This window comes from Saccostrea echinata, unplaced genomic scaffold, assembly GCF_033153115.1.
Source record: "Saccostrea echinata isolate AGI-Se365-2 ecotype Australia unplaced genomic scaffold, CSIRO_AGI_Sech_v1 ptg000030l, whole genome shotgun sequence".
NCBI lineage: Eukaryota > Metazoa > Mollusca > Bivalvia > Ostreida > Ostreidae > Saccostrea > Saccostrea echinata.
Window position 1 is genome coordinate 34,590,001 of NW_026889779.1, and position 17,215 is coordinate 34,607,215.

Here is a 17,215-nt window from a genome sequence, read left to right on the forward strand (position 1 = left end):
ATAACGCCATGCTGCCAGCTAAATGACTCGAACACCAGGGGTACACCTAGAAAGAGGAAATCAGTACAGAGATTAATACTACTGGTATACACCTGAAAAAAGTATAAACATCAACGCTAGTGATACACATCAAACAGGGAGAAGTATCAACAACTCTCGTAATACATCTAAAACAGGTATTCCAGGCTACTAACTGGATTGTTTAAGTAAAGTGTGTTAAATTTTCATAATGCAATTAATCCTTCCAAGGAGTAGCTCATGGCAAACAGTACCCACTGTACAGTGGTTGGAAATGCAGATCAATGCTCTGACCTAGAGTACAATTTACATCATTTTGTCTTACCCAAGGACCTCTGCTGTACTCTGCTGTTACTGGACACTGTTGTAGATTGATATATCATGTATGTTAAGTATTCCTAGTTCAGAAGGGTAAAATACCTGTTGGGCGTCTTCCACCAAAAATGATGGCACTGATGGGGACTCCTTCTGGATCCTCCCATTTGGGGTGGATGATGGGACACTGGGCAGCCGGGCAGGTGAATCGGGAATTAGGGTGGGCAGCATTTCCTGGCATTCCTATCTTCCAGGGCTGTCCTAGCCAGTTAGTAATTGCTATGTTCTGAAAGTGAATGTTATGACTGAAGGACTGAAACTACAGAACTACCATGATCAGCTGTTAATAAATGGTAACGGGGGACATCCTAATAATCACAGATTTCCCCTCCCCCAAAATAAGACGTATATTAAATCACAAAAAATTTTAAGGTTTAAATTTTTGATTTAGAGAAATCTAAAGAACAAGATACACTAAGACCCAAATGTGCCCCATCCCCTCCAGTTTACAAAATACTAAAATAGAAAGTTGAAATTGAAATAGCTATAGCTCATTATTGATTATGATTTACAGAACTGTAGATCACTTAATTTTCGCGAGACTGTTTTTTGGTATTTATAAGCGAGCCAAAATTTTCACGAATTTCGGTCATTGCTCTATATGATATTTATAATACTAATATTTGCGAGAATGAAATTTTCGCGAGCAGACAGTCTCATGTAATTATGCGAGAATAAAGTTTTCGCAAATAAAAAGTGATTTACAGTATATAAAAGCCATGGCAATACACTGTATAGATCGTAATGCATAGAAAAGTCAAGAAAAACATTTAGAGATTGTAAATTGGTTTGCTATGTGACCATCCACTACCTTATCAACTTCATCTTCCATTCCCTCCCAATAGAAGCCACCATCAGCTGTCTCAGCCACATTTGTAAAGATGGAATTCTTCTGGAAGGAAAGCATAGCATTGGGATTGGTCTTCATGTTAGTGCCAGGAGCCACACCAAAGAACCCAGCTTCTGGATTAATGGCCCGGAGTTCTCCTTTCTCATTAAATCTCAGCCAGGCAATATCATCTCCTATAAACCAGCCACAAAACACACCATGTAACTTAAAAAGATTACAGTAAATTGTTGCTTATGATAGCAAATTTCAAATATAAAAAAGTTGAAATGAAACATGCACGGATATATCGGACAATGGCTCATACCAATGACTTGAACTTTATATCCAGGAATGGTTGGTCTGATCATGGAGATTTGTTTTCCCACAAGCACTTGGGAAAGCAGCACAGACAAATTTCTCCTCCCCCGTCTTTTCATTGGTCAGTCCCATAATCTAAACATGCCAATCTCGTCAATTACAAAGTATTCATTAGAACAATGCTTATCAACAAAGCAATTATTCACATTATGTACATTACAAGTTTGAAACATTTTCAGGAGATATGAGGATCTGAGATGTAAAGATAATTGACAAACTCAACAGGAGGGGAAATCTCACCAGCATGTGCTCGGCCATCCATCCTTCATCTCTGGCAATGACACTGGCGATTCTCAGAGCAAAGCATTTTTTACCGAGCAGAGAGTTACCACCATAACCGCTGCCGTATGATGTAATCTCACGTCGGGCTGGGAAATGTCCAATCATTATCTTGTCTGGGTTGCATGGCCAATGATTGATTACCTTTCCTAAAATTTGCACTTTTTACATGAGTGACTTGTGACCTAAAAATTATGGTCAAGGTTTACATAACCCATCAGACAAACGATGAGACAAAACACAATATTCCACCTGATTTTTAATCTTTAAGTTATTATATTACTATCTGGATCATTATATATATATATATATATATATATATATATATATATATATATATATATATATATATATATATATATATATATATATATATATACACATGTATTTTTGTTAGCAATATGATTATAAATTATTACTGAAGAAAACAACACAAGTTTTTTATGATGTATGAACACACACTTACTCTGGACTGGTCGAGGACATCCCATGGAGTGAACACATCTTACAAAATCATCATCTCCCAGCACCTCCCAGATCGTGGCTGAAACACGGGTCATGATTCTCATACAGAGGAGGACGTAGTTTGAGTCCGTCAGCTGGATACCAATCTTACTGAGGGGTCCTCCAATAGGCCCCATACTGAAGGGAATTACGTACATAGTTCTACCTGTAAATGGGAGGAGAAAACATCTTACTTGATTCTATAACTAAGATTTAATTAAAGATATGTATTGCTTTCATTATCAAGACGAGTCCATGGGCCACAATGCTCACCGGAGTGGCTCCTGCTGTTCTTCATCAGCAAATTTTTTTCCCTATATTCCTATGTAAAACTTAATCTTGATTTGAACAAAATTGAACCTACTTACTATGAAATGAAGCTTTCATTTAAGTTTCAACTCTTTTGATCCAGTGGCTCCTGAGAAGATTTTAAAAGATATTCTTTATACTCAAATGTTAAACTCTGATTGCCTGTTGTGGCCCCACCCTACCCTTGGGGGAAATGACTTGAACAATATGAACTTACACTGTGTCATGAAACTTAAGTTTCCACTCTTCTGGTTCTGTGGTGGAAAGAAAATTTTAAAAGATGACTTTTTTCCCACCGATTCTTAATAATCCCCTGTTAAAAGAGTGTGGCCCTTTATTTGTACCAACTTGAATCCCCTTTACCATAGGATGCTTTGTGGCAATTTTGGATAAATTGGCCCCATGGTTCTTGAGGAGAAAATGAAAATGTGAAAAGTTTATAGACGGATGGATGGATTGACAGCTAGACAGATAGATGTTGGACAAAATGTGAAAAGCTTCTTTGAGCTTTCAGTTCAGATGATCTAAAAAGTCTTAAACAACTAATTTTTCTAATTATAGTGACAGTATACACACAGAATTTACAGCAGTATTTTATACCTGCCATACATCCTTCAAAATCCTCATTCACTTCTTCTTCCAGATCCTTGGTACTTTTCCACTGTCCCAGAATTCCCCTCACTCCAGGGCGTACGTGTGGTACAGTCTCGTATTTATCATCAGTAGCAATCCACGTTTTTGATTCTACTCGAGCCACATCAGCAGGATCAGTACGACACAAAAAGCTAAATATAGAAATTAATTATTTAATGTCAGGGTCTTGTGGTTAAATGAAATTCATCGGATTTGAAAATGATTTCATTGCCACAATAAACAAAACATAACTTCAGGGAAAAAAAAGCTTAACTGAAGAGTGTACATTCAAAATATTTTTAAAAAAAATAAAGCAGAATAAAATTCTGGACACTAAAAACCAAGTCAATCCAGATTCTCTTTCAACCATGATCAAGTAAAAAATGTCACTCAGATGATCTTTTTTTGGTGTGTCCTCATTCAGTGAATAATGAAGGAAAATGTCATCAAAAATATTACACGTTTTGTACAATTTTCCAAAATACTAGTATAATAGTTCCACAATATCTACAACATGCATAAATCTTTAAAAATTCTTATCATTAAAAATCTATTTTCTATTTTCAAGAGAATAAAATTGTTATTGGTTTGGACTTTGACATGAACATAATAAGAGATGCTTTTCTGAATCAGAAAACTCCAAGTTGTTGCCATCATGGATCCAAGTGCAAAATGGCTGTCCTAATCAATTATAAAACCTTTTCATTAACAGCTGATAATAAGAAACTTTCAGACTTAATGGTAAAGTGGACGATTTCATTTATTGTCATCAGGACTTTATTAAGATCATACATGTGATATGTACAGGCGGTACGCAAAATGTACCGTTTTTTCGAGCCCATTCATCGTGTACCGGCAGGACACCAAAATTCACGGAATATGAAAATTTGTACAGTATTTTGAATTTCTCGCTAAATGCCACCATTTTCCTCTCATTCTCACACTCGAGACACTGGAAAACGTCACCTGTGTTTGACACTTGACCTTCTGATAACTGTGTAGTGTACACAAACCATCGCGTGTGAAGGCGTGAACTGCCAATTGGGATAATTATCTTTAGGTAGCTTTATTTTTAAAGGGGTACTTAATTATAACTGTTAATGTTTCGTAACTTGATTGAAAAAAATTAAGCCAACTTCTAAAGTTGATATACATGACTTAATATACATGAATCTGACCCAGATCTCCGTAGGTATAAAATATACGATGTTTATTACCATGATTACGATGAAATAAAGGATATGGTTTTTATGTGCTGAAATTTATGTATGATTGTATTTACTGCTGTTATTTAGCATTGCTGATGTATATATCAGTAATATGAACAAGATGTAAATTGGAGACATTGACTCTCACGTTAATACTATATAAAGCTGGCAAACAAACTATCATCTAAACTAGCTTAATTTATAGTTGATTCATAAGAACATTGTGATTATACAACACAATATATGAAATTTTAAAGCATTCAAATCTCCATTACAACTTTTAAAATAAGACATTTGCACCAATATATATTTGTTGGTTTAGAAATAAGGTGCCTTATCATCAGAATTTAAGCGATATTTTATACCATTTATTGTACCGTTTTTTGATAGGCAGTGTACAGTTTTTTCACCCAAATTCCAGTTTTTTTTTATGGCTGCTGTACAGTTTTGTGGTCTTTGACTTATCACATGTATGAATGATATACAGTCAAACCTCGTTATCTCAAACTCGAAGGACCTAGAAAATACTTCGAGATAACCAAGGATTCGAGATATCCAGGGTAAAATACTTAAGGAATAAGCAGCTGGAACTTCAAAATGACTTTGTCATATCAATGGTATTTGAGATAATCACGTTTAAGATACCAAAGCTCGACTGTAGTTTACCAGTTTTCGTATTTGGGGAGCGGTGTGAGGACTCCCCTCTCTATCAGTTTGTGTGTGATCTCCTCAGCTTCTGCATGGGACCCGTCACAGATATACAGCGCTCGGGGTTTACATTTATACACCTACAACAGAGAAACAATATTTAGCGCTCGTAGTTTACATTTATAAATCTACAGCAGATAAACAATCTACAGCTCTCAGGGTTTACATTTATACACCTACAGAAGAGAAACAATATACAGCGCTCAAGGTTTACATTTATACACCAATATACAGTGCTCGGGGTTTACATTTATACACCTACAACAGAGAAACAATATACAGCGCTCGGGGTTTACATTAAGATACCTACAACAGAGAAACAATATACAGTGCTCGTAGTTTACATTTATAAACGTACAGAAACAAAATAATATACAGAGCTTGGGGTTTACATTAATACGCCTACAGCAGAGAAACAATATACAGTGCTCATAGTTTACATTTATACACCTACAACAGAGAAACAATATACAGTGCTCGGGGCTTACATTTAGACACCAATATACAGCGCTCGGGGTTTACATTTATATACCTACAGAAGAGAAACAATATACAGTGCTCGGGGTTTACATTTATATACCTACAGAAGAGAAACAACATACAGCGCTCGGGGCTTACATTTATACACCAATATACAACGCTCGGGGTTTGCATTTATACACCTACAGAAGAGAAACAATATACAGCGCTCGGGGTTTACATTTATACACCTACAACAGAGAAACAATATACAGTGCTCGTAGTTTACATTTATAAACGTACAGAAACAAAATAATATACAGAGCTTGGGGTTTACATTAATACGCCTACAGCAGAGAAACAATATACAATGCTCGGGGTTTACATGTGCATTTATAATCCTACAGCAGAGAAACAATATACAGCACTCATAGTTTACAGAAACAAAACAATATCCAGTGCTCATGGCTTACATTTATAAACTCGCATAATAAATACAACGCTCAAGGCTTACATTTATAAAAACAAAACAGTGCTATGTTTCACCTATTCAATAATTGGTTTGTATTGGCAGATTTTTTTATTACAACATGGAAGGATTTTAAGATCACTGTTGAACATCACACTAAGTGAAGCAGACAAAACATCTCATCAAGTACAAAAGAAGCACCATTAATTAATTGGTTTGTAGCTGTCACTGAATGTTACCATGGTTACAAAAGAAGGAGTGATAATTAAACAGCTTGCATTTCTCAACATGAGACTTCTTTATCTAATGATTGTGATATTAAAGGATGAAGGAATGATTCTGTTAATACTCACCCATTTCGCTATAAACTTCTGAACTTTTTTGGGGAGCATGTGGAAGTCCCCCTTGACAATGGGGACATGGCCAAGCTTCTGGATTACTATTTCATGGACCTCAATGAATTCTGGTGCGTCATCCTCCATTGTCAAACCAGTGGGAATTAATCAACCTGTTAATTAATAAATCTCTCTGATATACAACATTTTCTATCTTACTCAAACCTTCGCTATTGATTTCCTGGTTAAAAATAAAGGTTACATAATGTATCTCACAGCTACAGACAAGATTTAGAGGCTTTCCATGTCTTTTCAGGATTACCTGTTCTAACCAACATAAATCTGACGGAATGTCTCGGGAAAAATGGGTTATAGAGTCCTGGTAATACTGAGCAAATACCTACTGCACGTCAAAAAGTACTTATATTCTTTATGGTATGCAGTCATTCAATAGCTCAGAATTGCAATCTACAAAGTTGTAACCACAGAAATGTCAATTGTTTTTCTCGCTGCCGGGATTTCAGAGAGAACCAACTGTAATCACAGTCAACAGGAATTCCCTGATATCAACACGTTTCCCTTTTTATTCTTCCTATATCAAATGTCTCCTTTTTATACTATTTGTACATGGATAAGAAAAATACTTCCCTTTATAAACAATTCCTTTTTTGTATAAATCCCCAACAGGAAAATAAACACAGTAATCATTTTTAAGTCACAACTAGCTGTGTAGGTCTAAAAACACTACCTTAACCTTACCATGTTTAAAAAAATATTTTTGAAACAAACAGAATTAAAATCATTTACAAGTATACGATCAATAGATGGTTGCTGTATCAGGTACATGTAGAAAAACTGAATTAAAAATGTTTTTGTGTGGAGGGAAAGAAAACTTCACATGCAACATGGGCGGATCTAGAGGGGGATGGGGTTTTTTTTTTTGGCTTGTCAAGAAATTTTTGGGTTGGAATTTTTTTTTTTGACTGGGGTGGACCCCCCTGGAAAAAGTTCCTGGATCCGCACCTGTGCAATACAATAAAGATAAGTAAAACATATTTCACAGTGGTTTGACTTTCATCAATGATACAGCAGCAGTTATATTTCAATTAGCATTAAAATTTATACAATACACTCAGATACTCTATACATGAATTTACATTCCACAAATATTTTGCTTACAAGTTTGTGGAAAGCTTTGGCATTCAAATCACCTTAACACGGATGATGAGGTCAAAAAGTTACAACTTTTTAGATCACAAACATTGAATGCTGTGCAAGTGCAATGTCACTGCATTATGCCATTATAGGCAGGGAAATTCCCCGGCCCCTTGGTCTTAGGGACAACTATTATTTAGCCTAATTTTGCAAAATAAATGACAAGAAATCCTCAGTGAATTCACCTGTGTGCAAAACGAATTCATAACTCTCTAATGCGCGTTACTGTTTTTGCACACACCATTACAATAACTCGCTAATATGCGTTAACTCAATTCGTGCACACCAATGCAGTTAAGAGATCAGTGCTTATATTTACATATTTTAACTCCCTACCTTGTTTGCAAACATGATTTACTAGTATATTTCAAAATCCCTGTATTATTCTTCAGGTAAGTTACAATTAATGGAAGGGCCATTGCAACAGCTAACAGACATTAAAGCCATACTGTTAAATATGAAATTATTTTTGATTTTCGCTCACAGTGGTTATTCTGGTATTCCCCTCAAACCCCTCTTAGGCATGTTAGGGATAGGAACCTCAGACCCCCTTCTACTTTGTTAATTCCCCTGCTATTTCAATTCTTAGGTACATCTCTGCTATCAGTACTGTAATGCCCTACAACATATACTATATATATATTAATCGAGTAATTCTTTGTCATATAGTAATATAAAATATTGATATGACGCATTTCCCCTAGTGTTTCTTTCAATTACACCTAAATTATACGTTTGTGTCATATACAAGTGAAGATAGACAGCCTACAGCTGGTCTACACGCAGTGTCCTGGCCTTGAACTACCCCCAATATTGTAGTCCAGATAAATCACCCAGTGAGAGGCGGGTCATTTAAGGTCACGATGATCTTCCTTGCTGGATCGCCATAATCTCCATTTTAGAAATCTACGCCTAATTTTTTCATTATGCAATAATTAAAACTGCTAGATATAATGCAAGAGAATTATGCAAATCGACATAAAAATTTGCAGACACAGCTTTATCATATTTCTCCGGCGGAAACTGGGTCATTACTTTCCTGTATATTTTTCCACAGTTCGCAATTACAATATTTATGATTATTTAGATATAATGACAGTGTATTACATTACCTCTTTTCTTTTGAAATCGGAAATAAATGACAGTGACACCTACCTATACAGCAGAATTACGATGGAGCAGCTTAAACTGACGCCGGTCGGTTGAAAAATGTTTTGATCAATGACAGCTTTCCTCTGGATTTTTCATATAGAATGTACTGGAAGGCGAGGTTTTACGATAAACACCGAAGTGGTAAACAAGAAGATAGGACAAACAAGGTTAAAATAAAGAGCTATTTTCTCACTGTGATGTTCTTTGGAACATTATCGGAAGATAATTTACAGTGGAATTCAGCTTACTACGTAGAATATTTTTATGAACTTGAAGGAACAAAGCATGCCGAGGACAAATCGGATAAATATAATTTTCATGTGCGAAAATGCACGTATAATTAAAAAATATATATTAACCATGTCACGGACATCCCTAATTAAACTGTTAAATTGATCAATACCCATACAAAATCAGTGATCTTTTTTGCTCAGTTCAGTTGGTACACTTAGCAAATGTCATTATCTACAGATCTACATTTAGCATAGACCTAAAGCAGTCTATAAAACACGCTAATTTATTTCAAACTCCGATTCAAATGTGTGAGTACCATGATTATTTTTCATGGGTGCATTTTTCTAATTCACATTCAATCCGTTATCTTAGAACAATTAAATAATGATAAGAAAAATAATTGGTAAAGCGTAAAATTAGTTCAAAATAAGATTTGACAGTTTTGATACTCCTCCCAGACAGACAGACAGACAGACAATGTATTAATAATGATCTAGAGTAATTTTTTACAATATGTTTCTGTCAATATGCACTCTGTAGAAACTTTTCGCAAGAGTGTTGAGGGGTTCGACGCGTTACAAGTAGTCATTAGTTTCACGAGTGGACTGCTACAAAAACTTCGTACTGCAATTGTCCTGTAACTTATAAATTTCTTTAACGAGTGCACAGATAGAATAGAAAAAAGGCTTTTCTTCGAACAATAAGGGACTTTAATTTCGAATGCATTTAGAATTTACCAAGACACGCTCAGAAAAAAAGAAAAGAAAAAAAAAATGAAATTACAAGACGAAATTTTCAACAACAAAAAAAACAAACAAACAAAAAAACAAAAAAAAAACAAAAAAAACAAACAAACAAACAAACAAAAAAAAAGAACACTTCAGTATTACTTTCCCACCTTTCTTTTATATTTTGCTCTTCGTGTAATTACGAAACACTGGAATAATTTAAGGGGGCGATCATTTGATTCTAAGGGGAGGGGGCTCGCAATTTTTTTTTTATTTTCAAGATGATCGTGGGCAGATTTGTAACAAAATAGCTCAAACAATATAGATTAATTTTCTTATTCACGGAAAAATGCCCCCTCTTTAAAACTCTATTTCGTGGGGTGGGTGGGGGAAGGTAGCACTTATTTATTTTCAACATTTTCGAGGACAAATTACTTATTTCCAAAATCAGCCAGAATCCCCCCCCCCCTTCAGATTTTAATGGTCGTCCCCTAAAGAGATAAAATCTTAAATTGATGCATCGATGACGAGTAAGAAGCATATTTTGTTATGTTAAAAGGTTAACAACCTCGCGTTGACCAAAAAAAAAAAAAAAATAAAGAAAAATAATAATAATAAAATAAAATAAAATAAAATACCAGTACATTCTATATAAAATACATTCACTCATACTTTCGACTCGACAAATCGAATGTAACTGTATTGCAAAACCATATTGCGATCAATATTGTTAGGAAAAACAAAGTCAAATTTCATGATATCTCAAAACTTGCGAATTAACGCAAGAAATCTTACGAGGGTAAAATTAGTGAATCATTCACGATACACAACGGGACAATTAAAGGAATGACCAGGCCAGGGGTCTGTACTGCGGTTGGTAGTGGCGATTTTCTGATTGATAACGAGGTCGAACTAAAGAAAAAAAATTCGAGTAAAAGTTTTATTTATGCATCGAAACTCGTGTTGCTTAGCCCTATATTATTTTTATCTGAATCGTTTTGTGATGCCAGCAAAAATATATTTCTCCTTTACTACCAAGTGTACAATTGTTGTATATTTGTTTTTATTTGTCTACCGAAAATTATTCTCCCATGATGACTTTCTTTTTCCTTCTCAAAAAAAATATTAAAAAAAAAAAAACAAGGTCGTACACATTAGTCACAAAGGGCTAAAAGTTAAGTTTAGAACTTAGAGAAATCAGAGAACCCCGATGTTATTATCTCTCATCGTACAAATCTCGTAAATCATGATATACTAATTAGAAAACATAAATGCTATCACTTTGATCCAGTATCAATTAAATGGTTTCAATCATATTTATATGATCGAACTCAAAGTGTAAAAATTGGTGCATACACATCTGAATTACTGCCAGTCATAGCAGGTGTGCCACAGGGCTCTATTTTAGGCCCTTTATTGTCAATGATTTCCCATTATCTGTTGAACATTGTAATATTGACATGTTTGCTGAAAGCACTACAATGCATTTTCATGGTAACGATATTTCACGTATTAGTATCAGGAATTCCCAATCCCTAGAGCAATATTTAAAAGTAGTGTTGAAAATTTTTTACTTGCGAAACTGGCTCTACATTAAAATATGTTCCCCCCCCCCCTTCCTTTCCTCCTTTTAATGATTTTTGATGTTTTATTTATTGTGTTGTATTATAATGTTTATATTTTATTGTCTCCAATTGTGATTTGTGTTTATTGTATATATACATTGTATATGTGTTATAAAGAAGGCCCTGAGGAAGACTAATGCTTGCACTAATCGAGTTACCTTCTATAAATTATAAAGTATTTTATTATTATAAATCAAAGTAGACAGTGTATAAATTCAGACGAAAGAGTAGAATAGGATAAATTTCTCTTACAAATTGCATTATTTTGATTTCAGTTATTAGGTTCTTGTGATCGCTTAAGCAGATTTTAATGAACCCATCTACGTGTAAATTTACCAACCATGTATTTTGACTACTCAGACAGTATTTTACATCTATTTGGGAAAAAACACCAATTTTATCTTTTGGCAGTTTCTATCGGTACCATTCATTTGTTCACCTACTACTCAGTTCCTCCAACAATTCTGCCTCTCGATTCCCAGAAAAAAAAAACAAAATAAGGTCATATTCTTTTTAAATAAAATTGTATTTCTTTAAATTGTAGTTCCCTCTCTTGGGCAATTCTGCCCTAAAATATTGCTAAAACATGTTTTAATCAGCTGTTTGACAAGAATTTACACATAATAACAGTATGCCACCGGCAGTGAACAATATAACTTCCCATCACATCTTGTGAATTTCTAGTCTAACATATACATAATCAAATAAATGGCAATTTATCACAGTCATATTTTTTTGTGCATACCAATATGCCACTAAATGGTTTTACAATCTTTGTGTGAATGTCCCATGAATGAATATGATTCAGTATACAGAGAGGATGATAGAAGCATGTGATTCGTTTTGTTTAAACCCAGCAAATATAAGACTACAACTGCCATCTTACATGCAACATAATAACAGCAGTGTACAAAAACAGGAAACAGAGAGTGAGATCATATCAGCTCGACATGAAGAAATGCTTATTATACAAAAAAATTCAAGAATGATAATGTCCATTGCACTTTCTCTTCTGTTAAGCATGAATAAAAAGAGTCATTAATAAATCACATATTTCATTAAGATAATACAAAATAAATTACACATTTCATTAGTAAAATAATACACGATTGACAAAGGTTACAGAGATCATATGAATCATAACAATGAAAAACTCCCTCTGAAATACCTGTAAAAAAATGGCTAAATTTTCTAAAAATGAACTTAAAAATCTTAATCTCCTTACATAGTAAGTAAATAAATGTAAATCATTGAAAAATATGGCAGCAAATTATTCTCCCTGTAGCTGAACAGTCTACTTTTAAGTGTAACGGAAGTGACTGTAAGTTACAAGGCATTCACACGGGCCTCTAGTCCTCTCAGTTCTTTCATTATCTCAGGAGGTAAATCCTCGTGCACTTGCTCGTCAAAGTATTTCCCAATGTCCCTGACTTCCTGCTGCCAATAGTCTTTTGGAATACTGAACAAAGCGTCCATGTCAACATTGTCCTGGAGTCCCTCCAGATTCAGAGATCCTTTCTTGGGAAGATTTCCAATAGCGGAAGGGACAGCGCATTCCTCGCCATCCACCCGCCTGAAGATCCAGTCTAAGACACGGGCATTCTCTCCAAATCCAGGCCACATGAAACGACCATTTTTATCCTTCCTGAACCAGTTGACATGGTAAATTTTTGGCAATTTATTACTTTCTTTTTCTTGGAAACTTAACCAATGTTTCAAGTAATGCCCAAAGTTGTAGCCAAAGAATGGACGCATTGCAAAAGGGTCATGCATGATCACTTTCCCTGCAAATAGTAAATCGATGATTAGTTACTCCTAAAAGTAGTCATTCATGGAAAAAAAAAAGAAGACAAAAATCTTTTTACTGAGGAATTGCGTTGTTTAAATAATACCTTTATGCTCTGCTGCTGCTGTTGCTTCAGACCTCATAGAGGCCCCCATATATACTCCATGCTGCCAGTTAAAGGCTTCATAGACCAGAGGAATACCTACAACACACAACAGAATATTAACCATAATGCAAGAGAGATAACTCCTGACTAAAACTCATCAGTGAATATAATCCATTTTTTAAACAGTGTTAAAATTTACCTTCAGGTCTACGTCCCCCAAAGATAATGGCCTCAATAGGGACACCTTCTGGGTCCTGCCATTTCTCGTCCATGATAGGACACTGAGCAGCTGGAGTACAAAATCTGTAAACAACAGAACATGAAAATCAATCACCAGAGACACAAAATAATGTGTCAGCTTAAAGTCTATAATTTAACAAAGCCCACATGTTACAAGTCATTAAAGGATTTCTCCTTACTAAACAAAATCACGATTGATTTATGACATGATTAGAGGTCTTTACCTTGAATTGGGGTGAGCTGCCTGTTTTCCCTGTTCTGGGTGCCAGTCTTCCACTCCCAACCAAGACTTGATTTTTGTGGTTCTTGGGATTTCTCCCTCCAAACCTTCCCAGAAGACACCACCATCAGACGTCTCCGCCACATTGGTAAAGACGGTGTTTCTAGAAATAGTTTCCATAGCCATGGGATTCGTTTTCATTGATGTACCTAAAATGTAACAATAACAATGTCAAAATGGTTATAACCTCATCAATTTAATAAAATTTCACACAGTGAGCAATGAGCATTTTTAGCTCACCTGGTGCTACGCCAAAGAACCCAGCTTCTGGATTAATAGCCCTGAGTTTTCCATCTTTATCGAATCTCATCCACGCAATATCGTCTCCTACACAGGTGATCTTGTACTCGGGAAGAGCAGATTTCATCATTGCCAAATTCGTTTTCCCACAGGCACTTGGAAAGGCAGCTACAAAGTATTTCTTAATGCCTTTGGAATTTTCAATGCCCAAGATCTACAATGAAAAAAAAAACATTCAGTTTAAAAAGTTTGTATTTCAATCAAAGAAAATAAAAAAAGTTCAATTTGATGCTTAACAGTTAAAAAAAATTCAATTTGGTGCTTGATAAAATTCTGAACTGAACATACCAGCATGTGTTCTGCTAACCAACCCTCTCTTCTCCCCAGAATTGATCCGATCCTGAGGGCAAAGCATTTCTTTCCCAGGAGTGAGTTTCCACCATAACCACTTCCATACGAGCAGATTTCATTTCTCTCTGGCAAGTGTGCAATAATGGTGTCCTTGGGGTTGCAAGGCCAGTTGCTAATCAATGGTTCTGAAAGGTAATACACATTATTACAAGCACTCTTCCTTTTTGTGTGACTGAAAGTTCAAGGTAAGTCTCCATGAAACATATGAAATTAACAAACCTTTAAGAGGTAGTGGTGCTCCAACAGAATGCAGACACTTAACAAAGTCTCCATTTCCCAAAGTTTTCAGCACTTTGGTCCCAACCCTGGTCATTATTCTCATGCTAGCTGCTACATATGCAGAGTCTGTGAGCTCGATGCCAATCTTAGAAAGAGCTGAGCCAACCGGCCCCATACTGAATGGTATCACGTACATGGTTCTGCCCTTCATACAACCAGGGAACCTCATGTTGAGTTCCGTGTCCATATCGTCAGGGGACATCCAGTTTCCCAGTGTTCCTGTTACTCCATTTTTTACGACTGGAATTGTATCCCTCATTTCCTCTGTGGCAATGAAGGTCCGACTCTCTACCCTAGCTACATCTTTGGGATCTGTTCTGGCTAACCAACTGAAAACATATTGAAAAAAAAATCAGATTATTTCCACCTTAAAATCAATGTCCTGCTTCTTGATTAAGTAATTATTTTCAAACAAGTAAAAAAATTATATTTGAACTTTTGAATTTTTTTTATTATTCTTAAAATCATAAATTCTTACTTTCCGACCTGATCCTTAAAATGTAAATTACAAAGAGCTAGAATTACCATTTGTTTTATTTTGAATTCTCACCAGTTGTCCATCTTTGGCAGAGGTTTAATCATGCCATCCCTCTGCAAAAGGTACAACAACAATTCATTCTCGCGATCCGAGCCATCGCAGATGTGGATTGTATCTGGCTTGCACAATTTAACATTGTCCTCAACATAATGCCGGACTTTCTTTGGTAGGTCATTCAATCGTCCGTACAGAACCTGTGATGCAATGCTCTGATAGGGCCGGTTGAAGGCATTGTTACCTATGATCTCCTGTGAAATCCGACTGGAAAAGTTTGGCCTGCAAAATGTAAATTAGAGAGACATTTACCAATCTGCTTGACAAAAATAAACACATTGATTTGTGTCTGCCCATTGACTTCAAAACATCCATAACAGGATCATAAACTGCTATTATTATCCCATATCCCAATATTAGGACGGAGTGTGTCAATGACCTTGTCTACAGTTTGTCGCCGAGTTATCTTTTCGATTAAGTCCTACTGACTCCTCAAGATCAGACTGTCTTATCAACTCTGCAATACGCCTTATCACAAAGCCTTGTTTGTCCACCATATATTCTTATTATTATTTAGGTTGAATTGACATAATATTAACCATGACTTTTTCTATTACATATTTTGGAGAAGAAGAAAAAATTCTCCTGTTTCTCACGATCGTTCATTATTTTAAATACAATGGCTTGACGGCCCTTTATCGATGCCGTACATCCGGCGATCAGCTGTTCGCTTCACGTGGGAAGCGGAGAAGCGGATCATATATTGAGCGTCACGCCCTGTAATCTAAGCCTTTCGTGATATTTCTATCCTGTCTACACATTCTCGTACAAAATATTGAAAAACTACGTCTTTTATTACAGATGCAGTATGGACTTTTGTCTCTATAACACGGTCTTTCTCTATAACACGGTCTTCCAAGACTTTTTTTTTTAAATAGAATCGAAAGTGCAGGGTTTCAAATAGTGAGATGATTAAAGTACTTACTTTAAATGGCCACACTGCCTCACTAACTTTGTTAAAGTATACATTGTTTTAAACTCTTCTTAATCCCTGTCAAATAAAGTCCATCACACAACTAATCCGGCGCAATTGACAAAGCTGACCCCGTGAGCACTTTGAAATATTGACCTTGCGTATGAATATCAAGTATGGTTGAGAATTATTCACACTGTACAATATATTTCTTGCAAGTGGCAATAATTAATCTTTCCCTGTGGGTATGATTAACCAACTATGTCCCTTTTGTTGAACACCCGAAGACTTTATAGAGGGACTACTTTCTTATATACAGTCACACCATGCTTGAAGGCGTTTCCTAATGCTGCATTCTGATTGGCTAATACGGACAACGCCTTCGTGGCATCAGGAACAAACACATACTCTATTCAAAAATATCGATTTTATCCTTTTTCTGGAACTATAACGGATGGGAAAGAAATACACACATTTTCATACATTCCTTTCCCACAATTTTCCAGCAACAAGACAAAAACTTTCATTCAAAATAGTGGTAAAACCCTTGCTCAAATGTTTGGTGACATTTCTACCTCACCAAAAAAAGTTACCCAATTTTTCAGAAAAACGAGAATCGCAGGATGGTTTACTGAATATTCTGAATATTTTCACCTATACACAATTTTTAAGTGTTTCAAAATTATCACAAAACCAAATACTAGTAAAACTTCTGACAATATAGAATTAAACAAAAAAAATAAACTCACCCATCTAACTCCTTCAGTTTTCCCTCTACTGACAATCTTTTGGTTTTGATATCTAACGACCCCATCTTCACTGATACAAGACGTTGTGTATGTATTTAAACAGTAAGCACACAAATACATTTGTTGGAACCTCTCATCAACTCTCAGCTGTAGTATGAAAA

At 35.4% G+C, this 17,215-nt stretch overlaps 2 protein-coding genes across 3 annotated transcripts in view; both read right to left on the reverse strand.

Annotated features, from left to right (window-relative positions):
• The window catches only part of LOC133197761 (phosphoenolpyruvate carboxykinase [GTP]-like), a 16,942-nt gene extending 8,009 nt beyond the window's left edge, over positions 1-8,933 (reverse strand). The window contains 11 exon segments of the mRNA XM_061333964.1: positions 1-46; positions 439-619; positions 1,205-1,416; positions 1,548-1,591; positions 1,593-1,675; positions 1,841-2,028; positions 2,346-2,549; positions 3,293-3,477; positions 5,200-5,321; positions 6,523-6,693; positions 8,892-8,933. The exon segment at positions 1-46 is cut by the window's left edge and continues 50 nt beyond it. Of these exon segments, the coding sequence (XP_061189948.1) occupies positions 1-46; positions 439-619; positions 1,205-1,416; positions 1,548-1,591; positions 1,593-1,675; positions 1,841-2,028; positions 2,346-2,549; positions 3,293-3,477; positions 5,200-5,321; positions 6,523-6,651 (1,394 nt within the window). The 5' untranslated portion in view covers positions 6,652-6,693; positions 8,892-8,933.
• A 3,032-nt stretch (positions 8,934-11,965) lies between these two features.
• LOC133197764 (phosphoenolpyruvate carboxykinase, cytosolic [GTP]-like) lies at positions 11,966-17,215 on the reverse strand. Of its 2 annotated transcripts, none has more exons than XM_061333966.1 (9): positions 17,055-17,215; positions 15,351-15,614; positions 14,741-15,129; positions 14,459-14,646; positions 14,111-14,324; positions 13,815-14,019; positions 13,550-13,653; positions 13,351-13,446; positions 11,966-13,242 (listed from the first exon to the last, which is right to left on the reverse strand). In XM_061333966.1, the coding sequence occupies exons 1-9, from the start codon at positions 17,117-17,119 to the stop codon at positions 12,785-12,787; spliced, it is 1,983 nt and encodes a 660-aa protein (XP_061189950.1). In that variant the 5' UTR covers positions 17,120-17,215; the 3' UTR covers positions 11,966-12,784. The 2 variants fall into 2 exon arrangements, with proteins under 2 accessions (XP_061189950.1, XP_061189951.1); XM_061333967.1 differs by lacking the exon at positions 17,055-17,215 and adding an exon at positions 16,318-16,483.